The 17134-nt window shown below is 36.5% G+C and overlaps 1 protein-coding gene across 1 annotated transcript in view; it reads right to left on the reverse strand.

Annotated features, from left to right (window-relative positions):
* The window catches only part of LOC128867988 (putative transcription factor SOX-15), a 42009-nt gene extending 25104 nt beyond the window's left edge, over positions 1 to 16905 (reverse strand). Inside the window, exon 1 of the mRNA XM_054109655.1 lies at positions 16820 to 16905. Coding sequence (XP_053965630.1) covers positions 16820 to 16872 — 53 coding nt within the window. The 5' untranslated portion in view covers positions 16873 to 16905. The remainder of the gene's footprint in view (positions 1 to 16819) is intronic.
* Positions 16906 to 17134: the final 229 nt, after the last annotated feature.

A 17134-nucleotide genomic window follows, 5' to 3' on the forward strand; every position in this document is an offset into this window, starting at 1 on the left:
CGCTGATTTCGTACAAATACTGGAAGAGACAATTCATATGTTCATTCCTGTAGTGTCTGTAAAAAATCAGTCCAAACCGGCCTGGTACAATGCTAGGCTGATTAATCTTAATAATAAAAAAAACTAAAGCACTTAAATTACACCGCAAATCTAAAAATAGCGCAGAACTTTATGAAGCGTACAATCGGTTGCAAAAAGAGTTCGATGTTGTGAACAAATTTCTAATATATATCAGAACTACATTTCTAAAGAAGAGAGTGGTACAAGGCAAAATAGTGAACCTTTTTGGCAGTTTATAAACAGTAAAAAAAAATATCGGAATTCCGCATGAAATTATTTGGGGGAGTCGTTGTCGGACATACAAAAAATTAGTAACCTTTTTGCAGATTTTTTTGTTCTGTTTATGTTTGTCAGTCTGATGCCGGAATAGAAGATACCACTTTTAACAGCTAGCGGACATTTAAAGGATTCCACCTCTCATTAAATGATGTGGCCTTTCGGACTTGACAAATTGCCCCACTCCTGAAAAAGATGGCTGCCCTCCTATATTATTAAAAAACTGTGTTACATCGTTAGCCCAACCGTTCATAATTGATACCTAAGTTTGGAAGCAAGTCGGTTGTTCAAAATTATCGCCCAATCTGCAAAATCTCTAGTATACCTAAACTCTTTGAAAAGCTGGTTCATGATTTGATTCTCTTCCAAACTTCAGATCTCATATCGCCTTATCAACATGACTTTTTTTCATAAATCTGTTTCAAATTAAGGTTTATTCGCAAATTTTTTCTTGAAACAATTTGAAACAGGCCAACAATGCGATGTCATATTCAACGACTTCTCGAAAGCCTTCGTTAGAGTCAGCCATCAGGATACTCCTACTTAAAAAGCTGGGTTATATGGGATCCCTACAAAATGCTGTATATCAAAATTCTTTTCGTTGGAAATACTGTAAATTAACGTAACAAAATTCCTTCTGTATTTACAAAATTCTGTAAAAACAAAATTCTGTTCTGTCTTAAAAAAATTCTGTATTGACAAAATTGTGTATTGACGAAATTCTGTACTGACGAAATTCTGTATTAACAAAATTCTGTATTGAAAAAATTTTGTGAAAGGAGTTCTACGCAAAAATACGACGGATTCTATCGAAACTGAAGAAAAAAAGCGCGCACTTTTTTTATAAAATTTGTTGAATTTCTTATCATTTACTTACAGCATTTCGTCAATACAGAATTTTGTCAATACAAAATTTCATCAATACAGAATTTCGTCAATACAGCATTTCGGCAATAGAATTTTGAAATACTGAATTTCGTATACAGAATTCTATAATACAGAATTCTGAAATTCATTGGTTGTTGTGCTGTTATTTTTGCACCGTCCCATGAGATGTCGACATGTGCTAGTTCGCGCAGCATCGACCTTCTCCAAGTGTTTTTTGGCCGACCGCGACCTCTGCTCCCTCACTTTTGAGACATCGCGCTTTCTGCTTTATGCAGATAACTTGAAAATTTACAGTCGTATAGATGTCGTAGCTGACTGCAAGATTGGAAGATTGGTGTGAGGATAACTCCTTACCTCATAATGTTGGTGAAAGCCAGCACTTGTCCTTCAGTAGACGCAAAGTTGCGATTGATTTCGATTACAAGTTGAGCACTACCACCCTCACAAACCCTTACATCGAAAACTCCGTTTTCTGCTGTCGTAGCCATATGGGTTGGTGAGTGACTACCTTAAGGAATTCAAAGAGAACTTAGGTTCGAGTCTCGGTGAAACACCTAAATGAAGAAAAACATTTTTCTAATAGCGGTCGCCCCTCGGCAGGCAATGGCAAACCTCCGAGTGTATTTCTGCCATGAAAAAGCTCCTCATAAAAAATTTATGCCGTTTGGACAAGACTCACGCTACAAGTAGGAGAAGGAGCTCGGCCAAATTTAAAATCAAAATTTGTATTAGTAATCTATTTGAGTTGTACTTTAATTGATGAAAGAATGAATAAATAAATTAATAAAAACAAGTAAGGAATGCTAAATTAGGTTCGCACCGCATTTATAAACCTACTAAAAAATTTATTTTAGGCTGGTTGTTAATTTATAAAAGCAAACAAACTCATCTAAAATGAAAGGTATAGCTTTTAACATCAACAGTGTTCAATTTCTTCGCCATGAAGCATAAAATTGTCTTCACTTTTGGTGTTCATTTTCATTGATTTCGTTTTTTAAGGCCAAATTTATCCGACTCGGTGCAAAGAGCGTTAAGTTTTGTTTGCATGTCGGAGTGCTTTACTGATAAAAATATTAAATGCAGGTACTTATTGCTGCAAACGTGAAAGCTAGAAAAATATTTCCCAGTGTAATATTTATAGTGTTTGGTTACGGGAGTAGATGAAGAGCTAATTACTAGATTTGGCGATATTAAGAACTTTATCACGTGGATACAAACTAATTGGTGAAGCTTCGAAGTATTACATATTTCAAACATCAGAGAAATTTGTTGATTTGGATCTGTGGTTTTGCGTAAATTGGTTGCCCAAATGATACGACTAATAACATGCCGCTCAACTTCAATTATTTCTGTGATTTTATTGATATTGTTGTCATTATCGACGTTTTCTTTAACACAAACGCCTGAACGGAATCAACGAAACCAAAATTGCTTGTAATTAGCTGTTACAGCATAAACACCATTCACAATTTCAGCGACCTGGCGTGCTTTTTCGCCATTATCAAAGGAAAACTGTAAAATGTACCGAATTTTCCCTTTGTCGACTTTCATCGTTAACACCGTGTAACTCACAACTGAATGGAACAAATAAAAAACAGCAAAAGAATATTTTTAATGTGAAATGTCACCTTGACAACAAGCATAAACTTTAAATTCGATACTTAAACTTCAGGGGGATTTAAAAACAAAAATATCTCACATTTTTTGTCAAACCTAATTATGTTTTTACTTATAAAGGGTGAACAATTTACGAATCGCAAGCTGCCCAAATGTGACTTGCAGGTATTTTGACCTACTCGCGGACAATGGCTTTTTTCAACGCCTCAAGACTGGTAAATTTTTTGTTCGGACCTTGCTCTCCAAAATGGCCCTAAGAGAATAATCCATCGGATTCGCGTCTGGTGAATTTGAGAGCCATTGCACAGTGGTTCCGCCATAGGACATTGGATGAAAATAGTCATGTTAAAATTATGCAACAATATTTAACAAAATGTTAGTTCATTAGTCATAGTAATAGGTCTATTTATAAGTTCGTGCGGTTTTACAACAGATGGCGTAACTTGATTATTATTCCATCGATCCACATTTCCAAACATTCATTGGAGAGCTACTGTCGTAAGGCACAAACGTCAGTATAAGTTTTTTATTTGAAGCGTAAACAACAATATTTTTACCACACTTGAAAATGTCGAATTTCGTGCCAAATAATGTGTTTTTGCGGGGAATTCTTCTTCATTATTTTAATATGAAGAAAAAAGCAGCCGAAAGTCATCGTATCTTGGTGGAAGTTTATGGTGAGCATGCTCTATCTGAGCGAACGTGCCAGAAGTGGTTTGCACGCTTTAAAAGTGGTGATTTTGGCTTGGAAGACGAAGAACGCGAGGGTGCGCCGCCAAAGTTCATGGATACCGAATTGGAGGAATTGCTCGATCAAGATCCGGCTCAAACGCAAGAAGAGGTTGCAAAAACTTTGGGAGTTGATCAATCAACCATTTCCAAACGTTTAAAAGCCATGGGAATGATCCGAAAGGTAGGCCATTGGGTGCCGTATGAATTGAAGCCAAGAGACGTTGAACGCCGTTTTATGGCATGCGAACAACTGCTTCAACGGCACAAAAGAAAGGGTTTTTTGCATCGAATTGTGACTGGCGATGAAAAGTGGGTCCATTACGACAATCCAAAACGTCGGGCAACGTATGGATACCCTGGCCATGCTTCAACATCGACGTCGGCGCAGAATATTCATGGCCTGAAGGTTATGCTGTGTATCTGGTGGGACCAGCTGGGTGTTGTGTATTATGAGCTACTGAAACCGAATGAAACGATTACGGGGGATGTCTACCGACGACAATTGATGCGTTTGAGCCGAGCACTGCGAGAAAAACGGCCGCAATACGCCGATAGACACGACAAAGTTATTTTGCAACATGACAATGCTCGGCCACATGTTGCACAAGTGGTCAAAACATACTTAGAAACGCTCAAATGGGATGTCCAGACCTTGCGCCATCCGATTACTATCTCTTCCGATCGATGCAACATGGCCTGGCTGACCAGCACTTCCGTAATTACGATGAAGTCAAAAAATGGATCGATTCGTGGATTGCGGCAAAACCGACCGAATTTTTCACAAAGGGAATCCGTGAATTGCCAGAAAGATGGGAAAAAGTAGTAGTAAGCGATGGACAATATTTTGAATATTAAATTTGTAACCATTTTACGTCAATAAAGTTTCAAATTTCGAAAAAAACCGCACGAACTTATTCATAGTCCTATTAACTTAGAGTACAAAAGAAATTTCAACTGCACAAACAATTCTCTTTTAATTGTTCCTCCAAAGTAAGAGAATTTGAAAAGTGATAGTTAGCGTGGTCTCCGTTCCGTACTTACGCAGTTCCGGGAAGTGTTATTTTTCTAAGCACTACTGTGTTTATGACCTGTTGTACAATGGAAATTCAAGTTGAAGGTATGTGCGACATGTTAAACGTTTTGTTATCGTTTTTAATTATTATTTAATAGATTTTCAGACCGTACGAAATACGTACTTTAAAATTTGCCGTTTATTTTTTTTTATAAGAAGTTTTTAAAGTTTTAACTATATTAAGTTCGCACGAATCTGCACAAATGAAACATACATTAAAATATTCTTACGTATGTCCTCTTTAAGGAAAAATAATTTCCAGCTGCGATGATCTGCGATTGCGCTTGATATAGGGTCTAATCTGTACCTATGTGACTCATCTACGAGTAAATGTTATATTTGTTGTGCGACATCTAAAGAAATGCATGACTTAGAAAAGTGTAGAAACAAACAAGTAAACTCCAGTAGATTTGAATTTGGTTTATTACCCCTGCATTCTTGGATTCGATTTTTTGAATACTTTATTCATGTTTCTTATAGAATCGAATTTAAAAGGTGGCAAGCACGTTCATCTGAGGAAAAAGCACCTTTAGCTAAGAGAAAGGAATTTGTTCAGAGGGAGTTTAGAGAACAATTAGGCTTGATAGTTGACAAACCGCGAAGTGGAGGAAGTGGCACCTCTAATGATGGAAATACAGCACGAAAATGTTTCCTTCATTCAACCATATCATCCGAAATCACAGGAATAGACAAACACGTTATAGACAGATGTAGTTATCTCCTACAATGTCTTTCATCTGGTTTTAAAATTAATTCGAATAAATTCAAAATATACGCACTAGACACTGCTAAAATTCTAGTTAGTAAATATTCATGGTTTTATTTACCTGCATCAGTTCATAAAGTGCTCATTCATGGGTCGGAGGTGATCGATCATTGTTTATTATCAGAGGAGGCAGCTGAATCATGTAATAAATTAGTGAAACAATTCAGACGTGACAATACCAGAAAGCACTCAAGAACTGTAACTAACACTGATCTTTTGCACAGGCTTCTTCTTAATTCCGATCCATTTATATCTAGTCTACGAAAATTACCATGTAAAAAGAAATCTGTGATGTCAAGAGAAGTGTTAGATTTATTGAGTTAAAAGTTTTGTATTTCTAAGTACATAAATTTTTTTGGAAGTGAATATTTTATTGTTTTCATAAATAAGAATAAGTTAACTGGCAAAGTATACTTTATGCTCATCCTTTCGGAATTTAAGGTATTTTTTCTAATATTGTTTATAATTTAAGATTTATGCAATACTTTAAACGAAACAAAAAAATTTTATACAATATAAAAAATGTGTGTACCTAATTTTCCTTTGCCTTTTTATATTAATTATATATTACTTTATTATATATTATTATTATTATTATTATATCTTATATATATTCTTATTATATATAAATTACTTTTTATATGTCTTAATATTTTTTTAACAAATAAAAACATTTCTTAACTTAAAAACGTACTAAAAAGTCATTTATCACGCCAAAAGTTCTTATGACCGCTATTCCTACGCGGCGGAACCACTGTGCATTGTGTGGACGTTATGAAGTTCAGAACGTTGTTTTTAGACATTCTTGGTTCACTTTAGCTTTTTGAGACTGTGGCGAGTCTTGTTGAAACGTCCATGGTCTGCCATCGAAATGTTTGTCTGCCCACGGCTTTAAAGAAACCTCCAGACTACTTTGCCGATAATAGGTATTTCGGATTTATCTTGGCGCCAGGCTCGATGAAAATGATTGGAGAGCGCCCATCTGCGGTTACAGCGGCCCAAACCATTACCTGTGGCGGGTGCTACCTCCTGGTGGCCAATGGTTGACTCAAATTCTCGTATGAACGTTCAATCAAATAAAGGGTTTATCGTTTTGGGAGTATACGAAGTGCTCAGTTTGAAAAATTTTCTTGTCAGAACACACAAAGTTCGGAAATTTACCGCTTTCGGCCAAGCGAAACAGCTCCTTCGCTCTCTCAGGTCTGATTTGTTGCTGCGTTGGTGTGAGATCATGCGCCTTTTGGATCTTGCAAGGCTTAACTTTGAGAAGATTTTTCAGTATGCGGCGGATGCTACGTTCAGATATTTTCAGTTCTTTCGCCATTTGATTGGCACTTCGTCGGAGATTTCACTCAAGTCGCTTCTTCACTTTTTGAACCGTTTCACGTGGCGTTGCAGTCTTTTGATGGCCACCTCCATTACGTTTCGCGATGTTACCAGTGCCATTGTAATGGATAGACAAAAAAAGACTTTATTTACTTTAAGGCGCTCGAGCTCACGCTGGTTGTGATTTTCCAGCCAAATATAATGCAATCACACAATTACGTTAGAAATCTATTACCGAATTTCTTTTTTCTTGTTTACTCTTGGCAAAATGCTTCCACGCGCTTGCAAACAATACTCTGGACTGTCATTTAGCCAACTTACAGACAGCTAATGTACGTACATCAGCTGCGCGAGCGGTCTAAAGTTGTTTACACTTCGAGTGTCGGACTCTGTAGAGGTATTGGATTTTAAATTGAAATAAACAACGAAAATTCAAATTGATTGGGTGATCTTTATTATTTTTGTGTAGAACCAGTCATGAAATTTATTCTTTAAAGATATTCCCTTCAAACACCAAATGTTGTGGAGATCACGAGCTTCAATTTTCGGCATCATAAAGTCGCCATTCACTGCTACATTGGCACCAGGCTCGTCTTTGAAAAAATATGGACCGATGATTCCTCCAGCCCATAGGCCGCCCCAAACGGTTGCTTTCAATGGATGTAATGGCTGTTCTTGAATGGCGTCGAGTTGCTCTTCAGCCCAAATACGGCAATTTCGCTTATTGACATAGCCATTAAGCCAAATTGGACCTTATTTTGTTAATTTTTTTATTATTATTTGTTATTTTTTTATTGTGGCAGTATTAAAAAAAATTCATTAAAAAAATTATTTCATTTGAGATATCGTAGTTAATATTTTGTAAATGTAAGATTCTTACTTTTTACTGACTCTAAAAGCTTTTTGAAGCCATTAAAAGTATACATTTTTGTCAATCACATTAAAAAAAATAATTATTATTAATTAAAATCAATTTAATGTTAAAAAAGTACAAAACTAATATAAGAACATATTTCCATATTTTCAAATTATTCAAATGCCAAACCTTAAATATCTCCATATAAATTAAAATACACTTACACCACTTCAAAGAAAATGGCTCACAAGTATGTATGCGACGAATTGTGAGTGACCGTTATTAAATAGCCTTTGTAAAAAAATTTTGTTCGGTTATTCTCTTTTTATTTGCCTTTTGTGTATATTTTGTCTTATTACATTTTTTTGTATGAAACTAATCGGTTGATACAAGTGCCAACTGTAGTTGCTAATCGTAGCATTTATATGCAATGGATTTTTGATTTAACTAATTTGTCATGCTACCGATATTTTGTTGGTGTACTGCACATGATATACAATGATAATGATACAATGGTGCAAGAAAATTTGCACTGGACTGCGAGTACTCCTACTGTAAAATACATAGAATAATACTACGGGGCTCCGTTAATCGGGGAATCGGTTTCAGCTTTCAGTTGATAATATAATACAAGTTTTGATGTTAGTAGGGCACAGGAATTAGTGGCCATGCCGCGTCACTGTCACAGAATTTCTAAAAGGATTTGAGTCGATCGAGCAACAACAAAAATTCGGTTTGTGGCGTGTAAAATTACGATTAATTTGCTACCAACTTAAATAAATATCGCAGTGAATAGATACAAAATCATATTTTTAGCATAACGTCAAAGAAGCGGGTAAGATGCGGAAAGTTTAAGCATCTCATTGTTAGCAATATTTTGACTGAAGGGCTTCAGAAAGCTGTGTGAATAATGGATGCCGCATTCGCTAACAATCGAACAGAAAAGCACATTCGAATACGACTTTCTCAGCCACATTTAGAGCGTTTTCGAAAGGATAAGTTGGATTTTGTGCGTCGGTGCATCTCTATGGATAAGGCTTGAATCTATTATCATTATCCTAAACCAACAAAAAGAGGCTAAAGAGTGGTGTGAACTTTTTTTTCGGCTCCGAAATGAGTTCGAGTCCAGAAATCGCCCAAGAAGGTGTTAGCATCAGTTTTTTGGGATGCGAAAGAAATTTTGTTTCTGAATTACTTGCAAACTGCTAAAAAAATAAATTCTAAATATTATTGTAACCTTTTAGACCTGCTGAAGGAAAAAATTTGTCAAAAAAGACTCAGTTGGCAAAATAAAAAAAATATTCTACGTGTCACGAGAGCCTTTTGACAATTACTAAAATCCATGAATTAAAGTTCGAATTGTTAGAGCATCCACCGTATTCAACACATTTGGCCCTTAACGCCTTCCATCTGTTTCCATACCGTGGAAAGCGTTTTTCATCAAATGATGAGGTCATAACAGCTGGGGAAACGTATTTTGCAGCGTTTCCAGATTCTCACTTCCGGGATGGAACTCATAAGTTGGAGAATCGTTGGAACAATTGTTGTTGTTATGTTCAGGGACTCTGTACTGAATATTGAAGTGTATTTCAAACCATAAAATTGTGAAATACTTATTGAAATACGTAGTATTCATGCCAATTAGATGCAGATTTTTTCATTATGTTTGCGGGCGCTCTTGTTTTCGTTTCTAATTTTGCTTCTCGAAACTTACTTAATAGCGAATTAAGCTTGACGAATCGAAATCCGTCCGTATAGATTTCTCTTATAATGAAATAAGATATCTTCCATTGAATCTAAATGGCATGCAAAATTTCCATAACACGGAGAAATTCCTAGGTATGACTCAAGATGCTAAGCTTAAGTGGAACGAACACATTAAGGGGTTATCAAAAACTTGGATTTTTTTTTGCATTATCTTAAAAATATTGTGTGAAAGTTTGAAGTGAATCCGACAAATACTTTTCGAGCTATCAAATACAATTAACATGGGCGCTCGGTCGCTTCGGAGCGTTCGAGAGCAAGTAGCTAGCAGCAGCTGCAAGCAACCGACGTATGAAAGTGGCAGATAAGCGCGCTAACCATTAGAGTGGGTCTATTTTTCTTCCGCTTTATTCAAAAGATATTGTTTCGTATAAAAGCATATAATTATAATCTTTTATTAAAAGTTTATATGACGACAATAGCACAAACCTAATTTTCCCTAAGACAAACGTTTAATTGCCCCAACTCATCAACTGCCAACTACTGCCATCTGGATCTCACCAAAGATCAAAAGTATTTGCTGGAAATATCAAAGGCAATCCAAAGAGGTACTTGCCCATCGGAACTTATATTTTGTGATCCTGGTCGAATCAACTACGCTCGCTGGCTTACGTGTGCTAATAGAATTTTGCGTTTGTATATTTCAACAGTTCGACCTTCAGCTAAGCTCAAAGATCTTGTAAAATATTTACTGACCGTCTATGTCCCACTGTGGTTTAAAATACGAAATAATAGCTCTCTTGAAAACGGGCCAAGGCTCCCGTTTGAAACTATCAGACGGACTCGGTCCCTCGCACTAAAATATTTAGATGTTGTTAATGTTTCTATTTCTCGGAACGCATATTTTGCTATTCCGGAAAACATCCTTTTAACAATGATGACTGATGAGAATTCGCCTCGATGCCCTCGCAAAAATTTTGCGAGCGCGAAATAGTTTACTACATGCATGTCGCATTCTACCCAATCTCGATTATGATGCTGATGATTACAGCAAAATGATAAACTGGTCTACGGTAAATATAATCTCTCCCCCCGTTCTAAAGAACGTAACAAATGAAATTCTTATGGAGATTTTATCATCCAACAATGTGTATGAGAATTGGGCGTTCTCTAAATATCCATGCCATACACTTGCGGTGAAACTCGTTACTGAAGCATCGCTTGCGGAAGTGACACTCGGTATGGATTCATTCGGTGTACTTTAGCATCACGTCAAACTATGCCTCAGTTTGACAACAAAGCACAATACTCCCTCTGATTTGATAAATATGAAATGAACTATTGCTTTACGTTTAAAAAAACGCAGAGTTTCTTGATCTATAATTTTTTATCAATATTACAAAATGTGGACAAAAAACTAAATAAAATAAAAAATAATAAAAATTAAAAAAAAAAATTAAAAAAAAAAAAAATAAAAGAAAAAAAAAACAAAAAAATAGGAACCCAAAATTCCGCAACCTCTACGTAGTGGGTTCTGTGCTACAAAAATATTTATGTACTCGTATTTTCGCAATAAAAAGTAGGCAAAAAGATGCACAATCAATAACGTTTTATTATTATTTTATGGTGTACAGGTGCTTAACCTAGGATAAATTTATGTCTAACTAATTTTTAGTCCTTATTTTTGGTATGAAATATGCTCCGGAATGTATGCATAGAGGAAAAAAAATATCCAGAAAAAATAAAATTTTTCAGAATATCAACTGAAATTTCAATATTTGAGGCCTCTGCTGGCGACAGAAGATATCGTTCGATTGGGCTGAAATTTGGCACACACTTTATTAGTCTAACAGTGCAACTTTTCCGCACTATTAAAATTCGATCCTAAAAAAATTTTTTTTTCGGCCCACTCTACTAACCTAACGCTCGAAAAGGTATCATAGAATGATACGTAGGCAACAGCAATAGATGACAGAGTTTAAGTAATTAAATAATTCGTATAACTCTAAATACATCGATAGCAAAACTTTAAATGAGTTTTTCTCAAAACTATGTTTTTTGAACTGGTAATCACCGTAACTTAAAAACCGCTTGGTAGATTTCAATAAAATTGATACTGCTTTTGAAAAACATAAAAAACTCGTGCCTGATCGAAGGATGTTTTTTTTCAAAATTTCAATTTTTTTTAACAATTAATTGTCGGTCTTTTTCTCAAAAATCTGAAAAATATTTCCTGAGGCCGCCATATCGTTAATTTTGGCACGATCAGACATAGATTATCTATTAAAAATTCTCTTACCCAATTGATTTTAGATGAATCTCCAAGGGCTTTTGATGATCACCGCAAGAGACTTCTGGAGAAACGGGCTCCACACAAACTGCGATAATTTTTACAATTATAAATTTTTTTTAAATTTTGCTAAAGTCAAGTCGAAGCATATGCTATATTTTTAAAAGAAATTATTGAAAATCATCATTTTTTCGGCCCTCTGACTACACCTAACCTCTTAAGCAAAAAAGAGAAGAACTTGAAATCTTGTATATAAATCTCGATTGGCTCATGGGCAAAAGGTGCAAGTTATCAATATGCAGCAAAGTCCTGCTGTACAAGCAAATGCTGAAACCTGTATATGCATATGGAATACAACTTTGGGGTGCTCAAGTTCTTGTCAGATAATGCAGATTCAAAAATTCCAGAATGAAGTTTTAAGGCGCACCGTAAATGATCCTTGGTATATTCGCTATAACGACCTTGAACGCAATCTTTGCATCGAATCAGTCGCCGACACAATACAAAAGGATGCTAAGATACACAAACACAGACTTCGATAGCATATCAAGCTTCAGTACTATCTGATCTAAGCAATTGGAAGACAAGGCTTAAACGAAAGAAGCCCCATAATCACCTGGAGCTGAACACCCATAAAATTATTTGCTAGCCAAAACTCATCGCAATTGTTCGTTAGTTAAAACATGTTGCAATGCTGTTAAAAAAAAAAATATTAATTGGTCTAGACCCGACGGCAAAAAAAAGTGGCAAGAATTTCGATATTCATTTAAAACAAAAAAAAAAACTCAGCTAAAGTATAAATTTACTGAACAATGAATTGCGGCATTAACAGATTTGGCATAAGAACCGCTATTTTCATTCAGCATATGCTTGTTGTGTTATTAGAGAGATAATTATCCACACAACAAAAACAAAAAAACAATTTCGGATGCATTGGAAGTGCATTTTAAAGACAAAACTAATTAATTTGCACAGTCAGTTGTTGAATTAAAGTTGCGTATAAAAAATGTATATTTCCAACGGCGACATTTATGTAAGTTTAAAAATTAATTTGAATTTGCAACAATTTGTTTGTATTAAATTCATTTAAAAATGGATTCAATGGTGCGAAAACCTTAGAAATTTTGGGAAACTCTTGCGGTAAAGATACTCTAAAAAAACCGCCGTTTACGAGTGGCATGAATGCTTCAGAAGAAGTCATGAGTTCACCGAGAATGACGAACGTAATTGCAGGCCGTCGACATCGAAAACTGACAAAAACATCGATAAATCAATAAAGTGAAAGAAGAGTTGATCAATAATCGCAAATTAACATTAGAATACTGGCAGAGGACTTGAACATTACTTATGAATCCGCTCAGAACATTGTAGTTAATGGTTTTGGCTTGCGCCGCATTGCTGCAAAGCTGGTCCCAACCAAAATTGGACCTGAATTTTATGCAAAAAAGGAACCGTGTTGATACGCCGATGAATTTCAAAGCTGGATCCGGACCCACATTCATCAAACGCATCACTATTGAAGACGAGACGTAGACGACGTGGGTTTGTAAATACAATACGGAATCCAAACATCGTGAGTGGAGAGTTCCGAGTGAACCAAGACCAAAAAACCACAGCGTTTTCAGTAAAAAAAAAAAAAAATGTTCATGGTTTTTATGGATTCAATGACATTGTACACCACGGAGAAACTCATACAGTTAATAAGGACTATTATTTGGGCGTTATGAGGAGTTTACAAGAGAGAGAGAGTTCGCCAAAAAACAACTAATTTGTGGGAAATCAACTCGTGGTTTTTGCATCTTGATAACGTGCCATCATTATCCGTAAAATGTTTAACCAAGAACGAAACGAATGTCATCCAACAGCCATCGAATTCACCTGATATGGATCCTTGCAAGTTTCTCTGTTTAATCGAGTTAAACGCATTTTAGCAGCCGAAAGAAAGTAATGAAAGAATCGAAGCCGGTTCTGATGGCTAAACCTAACACTTCCAGAAATGTCTCGAGAGCTGGATCAAACGCTGGCAGAAGTACGTCGCAGTTGATGGGGAGTTCTTTGAGCAATAATCTTGTATTTGGAATTTTCTGAATATATTCCGGAAATTTTTGATTAAGGGGGTATATGTAGTGAGCCCTGCGATAGGTGGCTAGATTCTTAATTGATGGATTATAAAGATCTCCATTTCACTTGGACAAATATTTATAAGCGGTGAAATATGTGGGAATTGTCTAGGGAACGACTTGCATATTTATTTGTTAGCTTTCTTATTTGTTCAAAATAATTTCTCCCAAAAATACCCAGATTCTTTGGATCACCCAAAATGTAATATAAAATTAGATAAGGTATTCTTTCGCTCTCGCATGTTTTTCAGAATTCCAATGTTCAAGATGCCGTCAGACGTGCCGATTTTTAGTCATAGTTTACTAATAAATCCTTGAAATCCAAAGGAGAATCTCCCTCGCCAACAAATGCTACTTTGAATTAAGTAGGTAATTGAGTAGTAAAGTCCTCTCTCGACGAACCTAACTAACACTCTATAAGTCTCTCACCATGCCCGTCCCAACGTATGGCGCAGAAGCTTGAACGATGACAATATCCGATCAGGCATTCCTTGGAGTGTTTAAGAAAAAGATTCTGCGGAAAATTTTTGGACCTTTGCACGTTGGCGACGGCGAGTATCGCAGGCGATGGCACAATGATCTATATGAGCTTAACGACGACATAGACATAGTGCAGCGAATAAAGATCCAGCGGATGGATACAAGCGCTCCGGCTATGAAAGAATTTCGATGTGGTACCAGCTGGTGGTAGCAGAGGAAGTCCTTCTCTGTGTTGGAAAGATCAGATTGAGAAAAACTTGGCTTCACTTGGTGTTTCCAACTGGCGCCAGTTAGCACGAAAAAGGAACGACTGGCGCGCTTTGTAAAACTCGACCAAAATCACGTAAGCGGTTATCGCACCAATCAAGAAGAAAAAGAAGTTTACTAATCAAGCTTGATATAAATATCCATCACATATTGGATTGGGGAATAAGTTCATAGCGTTTTTATATTTTATTTTATTTTACAACGATTTGTTTGCGGTTTGACAAAAGGTAAGTTTTCATTCAAAAGAACTCTTTCTGCTCTCCAAAGTTAATTGTATATTTTTGAGTTATTTAATTTTTTGTTTGTTTTGAGGCTTAGAAATGGAGTACCCAGGAGGCAAAAATCAACATTTTCGACACCTGCGCTTCTTTGCTTTTCATCGAGGTCAAAAAGCTACCGAAGCAGCCCGGGATATTTGCGACGTGTATGGAGAAGGTGTCATGGGCGAGTCTATAGCACGGAAATGGTTTGCAAAGTTCGAAAATGGGACTTTGACGTCGATGACACGTCCCGCAGCGGAAGACCTTCTGAATTCGATGAAGATCATCTCAATTAATATTTGAAGGAGAACGGTCGCCAAACCAGTCGTGAATTGGCGGAAAAAATGAACTGCGATCATAAAACTATTCTCAATCCCCTACATTCAATGGTATTTACCGAAAAATTGGGAGCCTTAGAGCCTTACGAGCTCAACGAAAAGAACAAAGAAAGTCGCCTTCAAATTGATTCTGATCATCTCGCCCGTCATCAAGCAACACGCGGTTTTTTGTACCGAATCGTCACGGGAGATGAGAAATGGTGCCTATACATCAATATGAAGCAAAGAAAGGAGTGGGTGGCTCCAGGAGATACGCCAAAGCCGAGAGTCAAGTCGGATCTTATTCCAAAGAAGATAATGATACGTGTTTGGTGGGACTGGGAGCGCATGGTGCACTGGGAATTACTCGAAAAGAATGTCATGGTCAACGAGGAGTTGTACATTGCCCAGCTACACCGCATGAATGAGGCTACTCGACTGAAAACACTTGTTCGACATGCTCCTACCGTACTCCTTCACGACAACGCCAGACCCCATGTTGCACAAGTCGTCAAATCCGCACTCCAAGAGCTCGAGTTGGAAGTCCTTCAGCGTCCGCCGCATTCTTCGGATCTTGCACCGATCGATTACCATCTTTTCCGTTCCCTGTCGAACGTTACCTTCGATATTAAAGGAGTACTTAAAAACTGGCTCAACAACTGCTTTGACACCAGACCAAGCGATTTTTGGCGAAACGGAAGAGGTTGTAAACAGCAACGGCGAATATATAATTGATTAACTTATTGCTATAATTATTGTTTCTTATTTAAATAAAAGTCTTCAGTAAAAACGCTATGATCCAATATTTTAAATTTTAATTAATATTATAATTTACAATTAAAGGTACTGGTTTGGTTTTTAGGTAAAAAAAATTAATACATGAGACACAATCGAAATTTTCTATCATGAAAAACTTAGCAGCAATTGCCTGTACGCAAAAGGAAAGAAATACACACTAATCATAGTTCCGAAGCGCAAATGTTTGGAGCCAGTGGATTTCGCTGCTTGGTTTATTACTTCTGGGCATTTGAATATAAGCAAGCAGTAATCATTCTGCCATACAATTTCGCTAAGATGAAGTTTAGCAAAAGTTGCTACATTACCTAGTTTGCCTCCGATGAAATATATGTACTACATATTTTACTTATTTATATACAAGCACATGTTTATATATAAGCATACGTGTGTACATACATACGTTTACGAACTTAAGTATCAACTTATATACAAATGCAGATGGAGATACATACATATATGTACATATGTTTGTATGTACAGCTCGATATTTATAGCGCTTGCTTAGCCGCGTCCGTTTGCAAATTCCGGCACACACACCCACACACACATAATTGTATGTGCATATGCAAATAAGTATGCATGTGTTTGGACGTTCATATAAACGTTATTATACATGCACACATTCATACGTACATAAATATTGAAAATCGTCAATTCATACCTTATACGAATATGTACAAATCACCCATTTTTACGAGTTTCTATCTCTGCATCTGTGTATTTGCGTATGTGTGACATGTGTATGTGTGTATGCCTGCACAAGTCCATGTATATATATACTTGTAAATATGTAATAAAATACGAATATATGCACATACATACATACATACATACATACATAGGTGTGTATATGTTATGTAAAAACTTTTCACAACTACATTTTCATTCATTATGGTTATTATCTCAAAGATATGTATCTGGTTACTACTACTTTTCAGTTGGGTGTAATTAAACAAAAAAAAGCTGCCATGGGAAAAATGTAAATATTACTTGTAATTTGTTAGCAGATGATGTGGTTGTTCGTGATCATATGAGGGTTCCATTTTACTACGTCTTGCGCACTACAGAAGGGACGGTGGCGTTTGCGGTGCTAGTGTTGGTGGTGACGGTGGCGGTGCTGGTGCTGGTGCTGGTGCTCGTTGTGGTTGTTGTCTTATTAGAAGCGCAAGCGGTGACTCTGCCACAAACTTTAGTTTTGACTCGAAAAACTGCCAAGTAGTAGACTTGAAACGACTCGAAGGGGGCGATTATAGTTGGCGGTCTGGTGAGTGTGACTGTGACTGTGACTGTAAAGGTGGCAGCCGC

The sequence above is a fragment of the Anastrepha ludens genome, chromosome 6 (assembly GCF_028408465.1).
Source record: "Anastrepha ludens isolate Willacy chromosome 6, idAnaLude1.1, whole genome shotgun sequence".
NCBI classification, from domain to species: domain Eukaryota; kingdom Metazoa; phylum Arthropoda; class Insecta; order Diptera; family Tephritidae; genus Anastrepha; species Anastrepha ludens.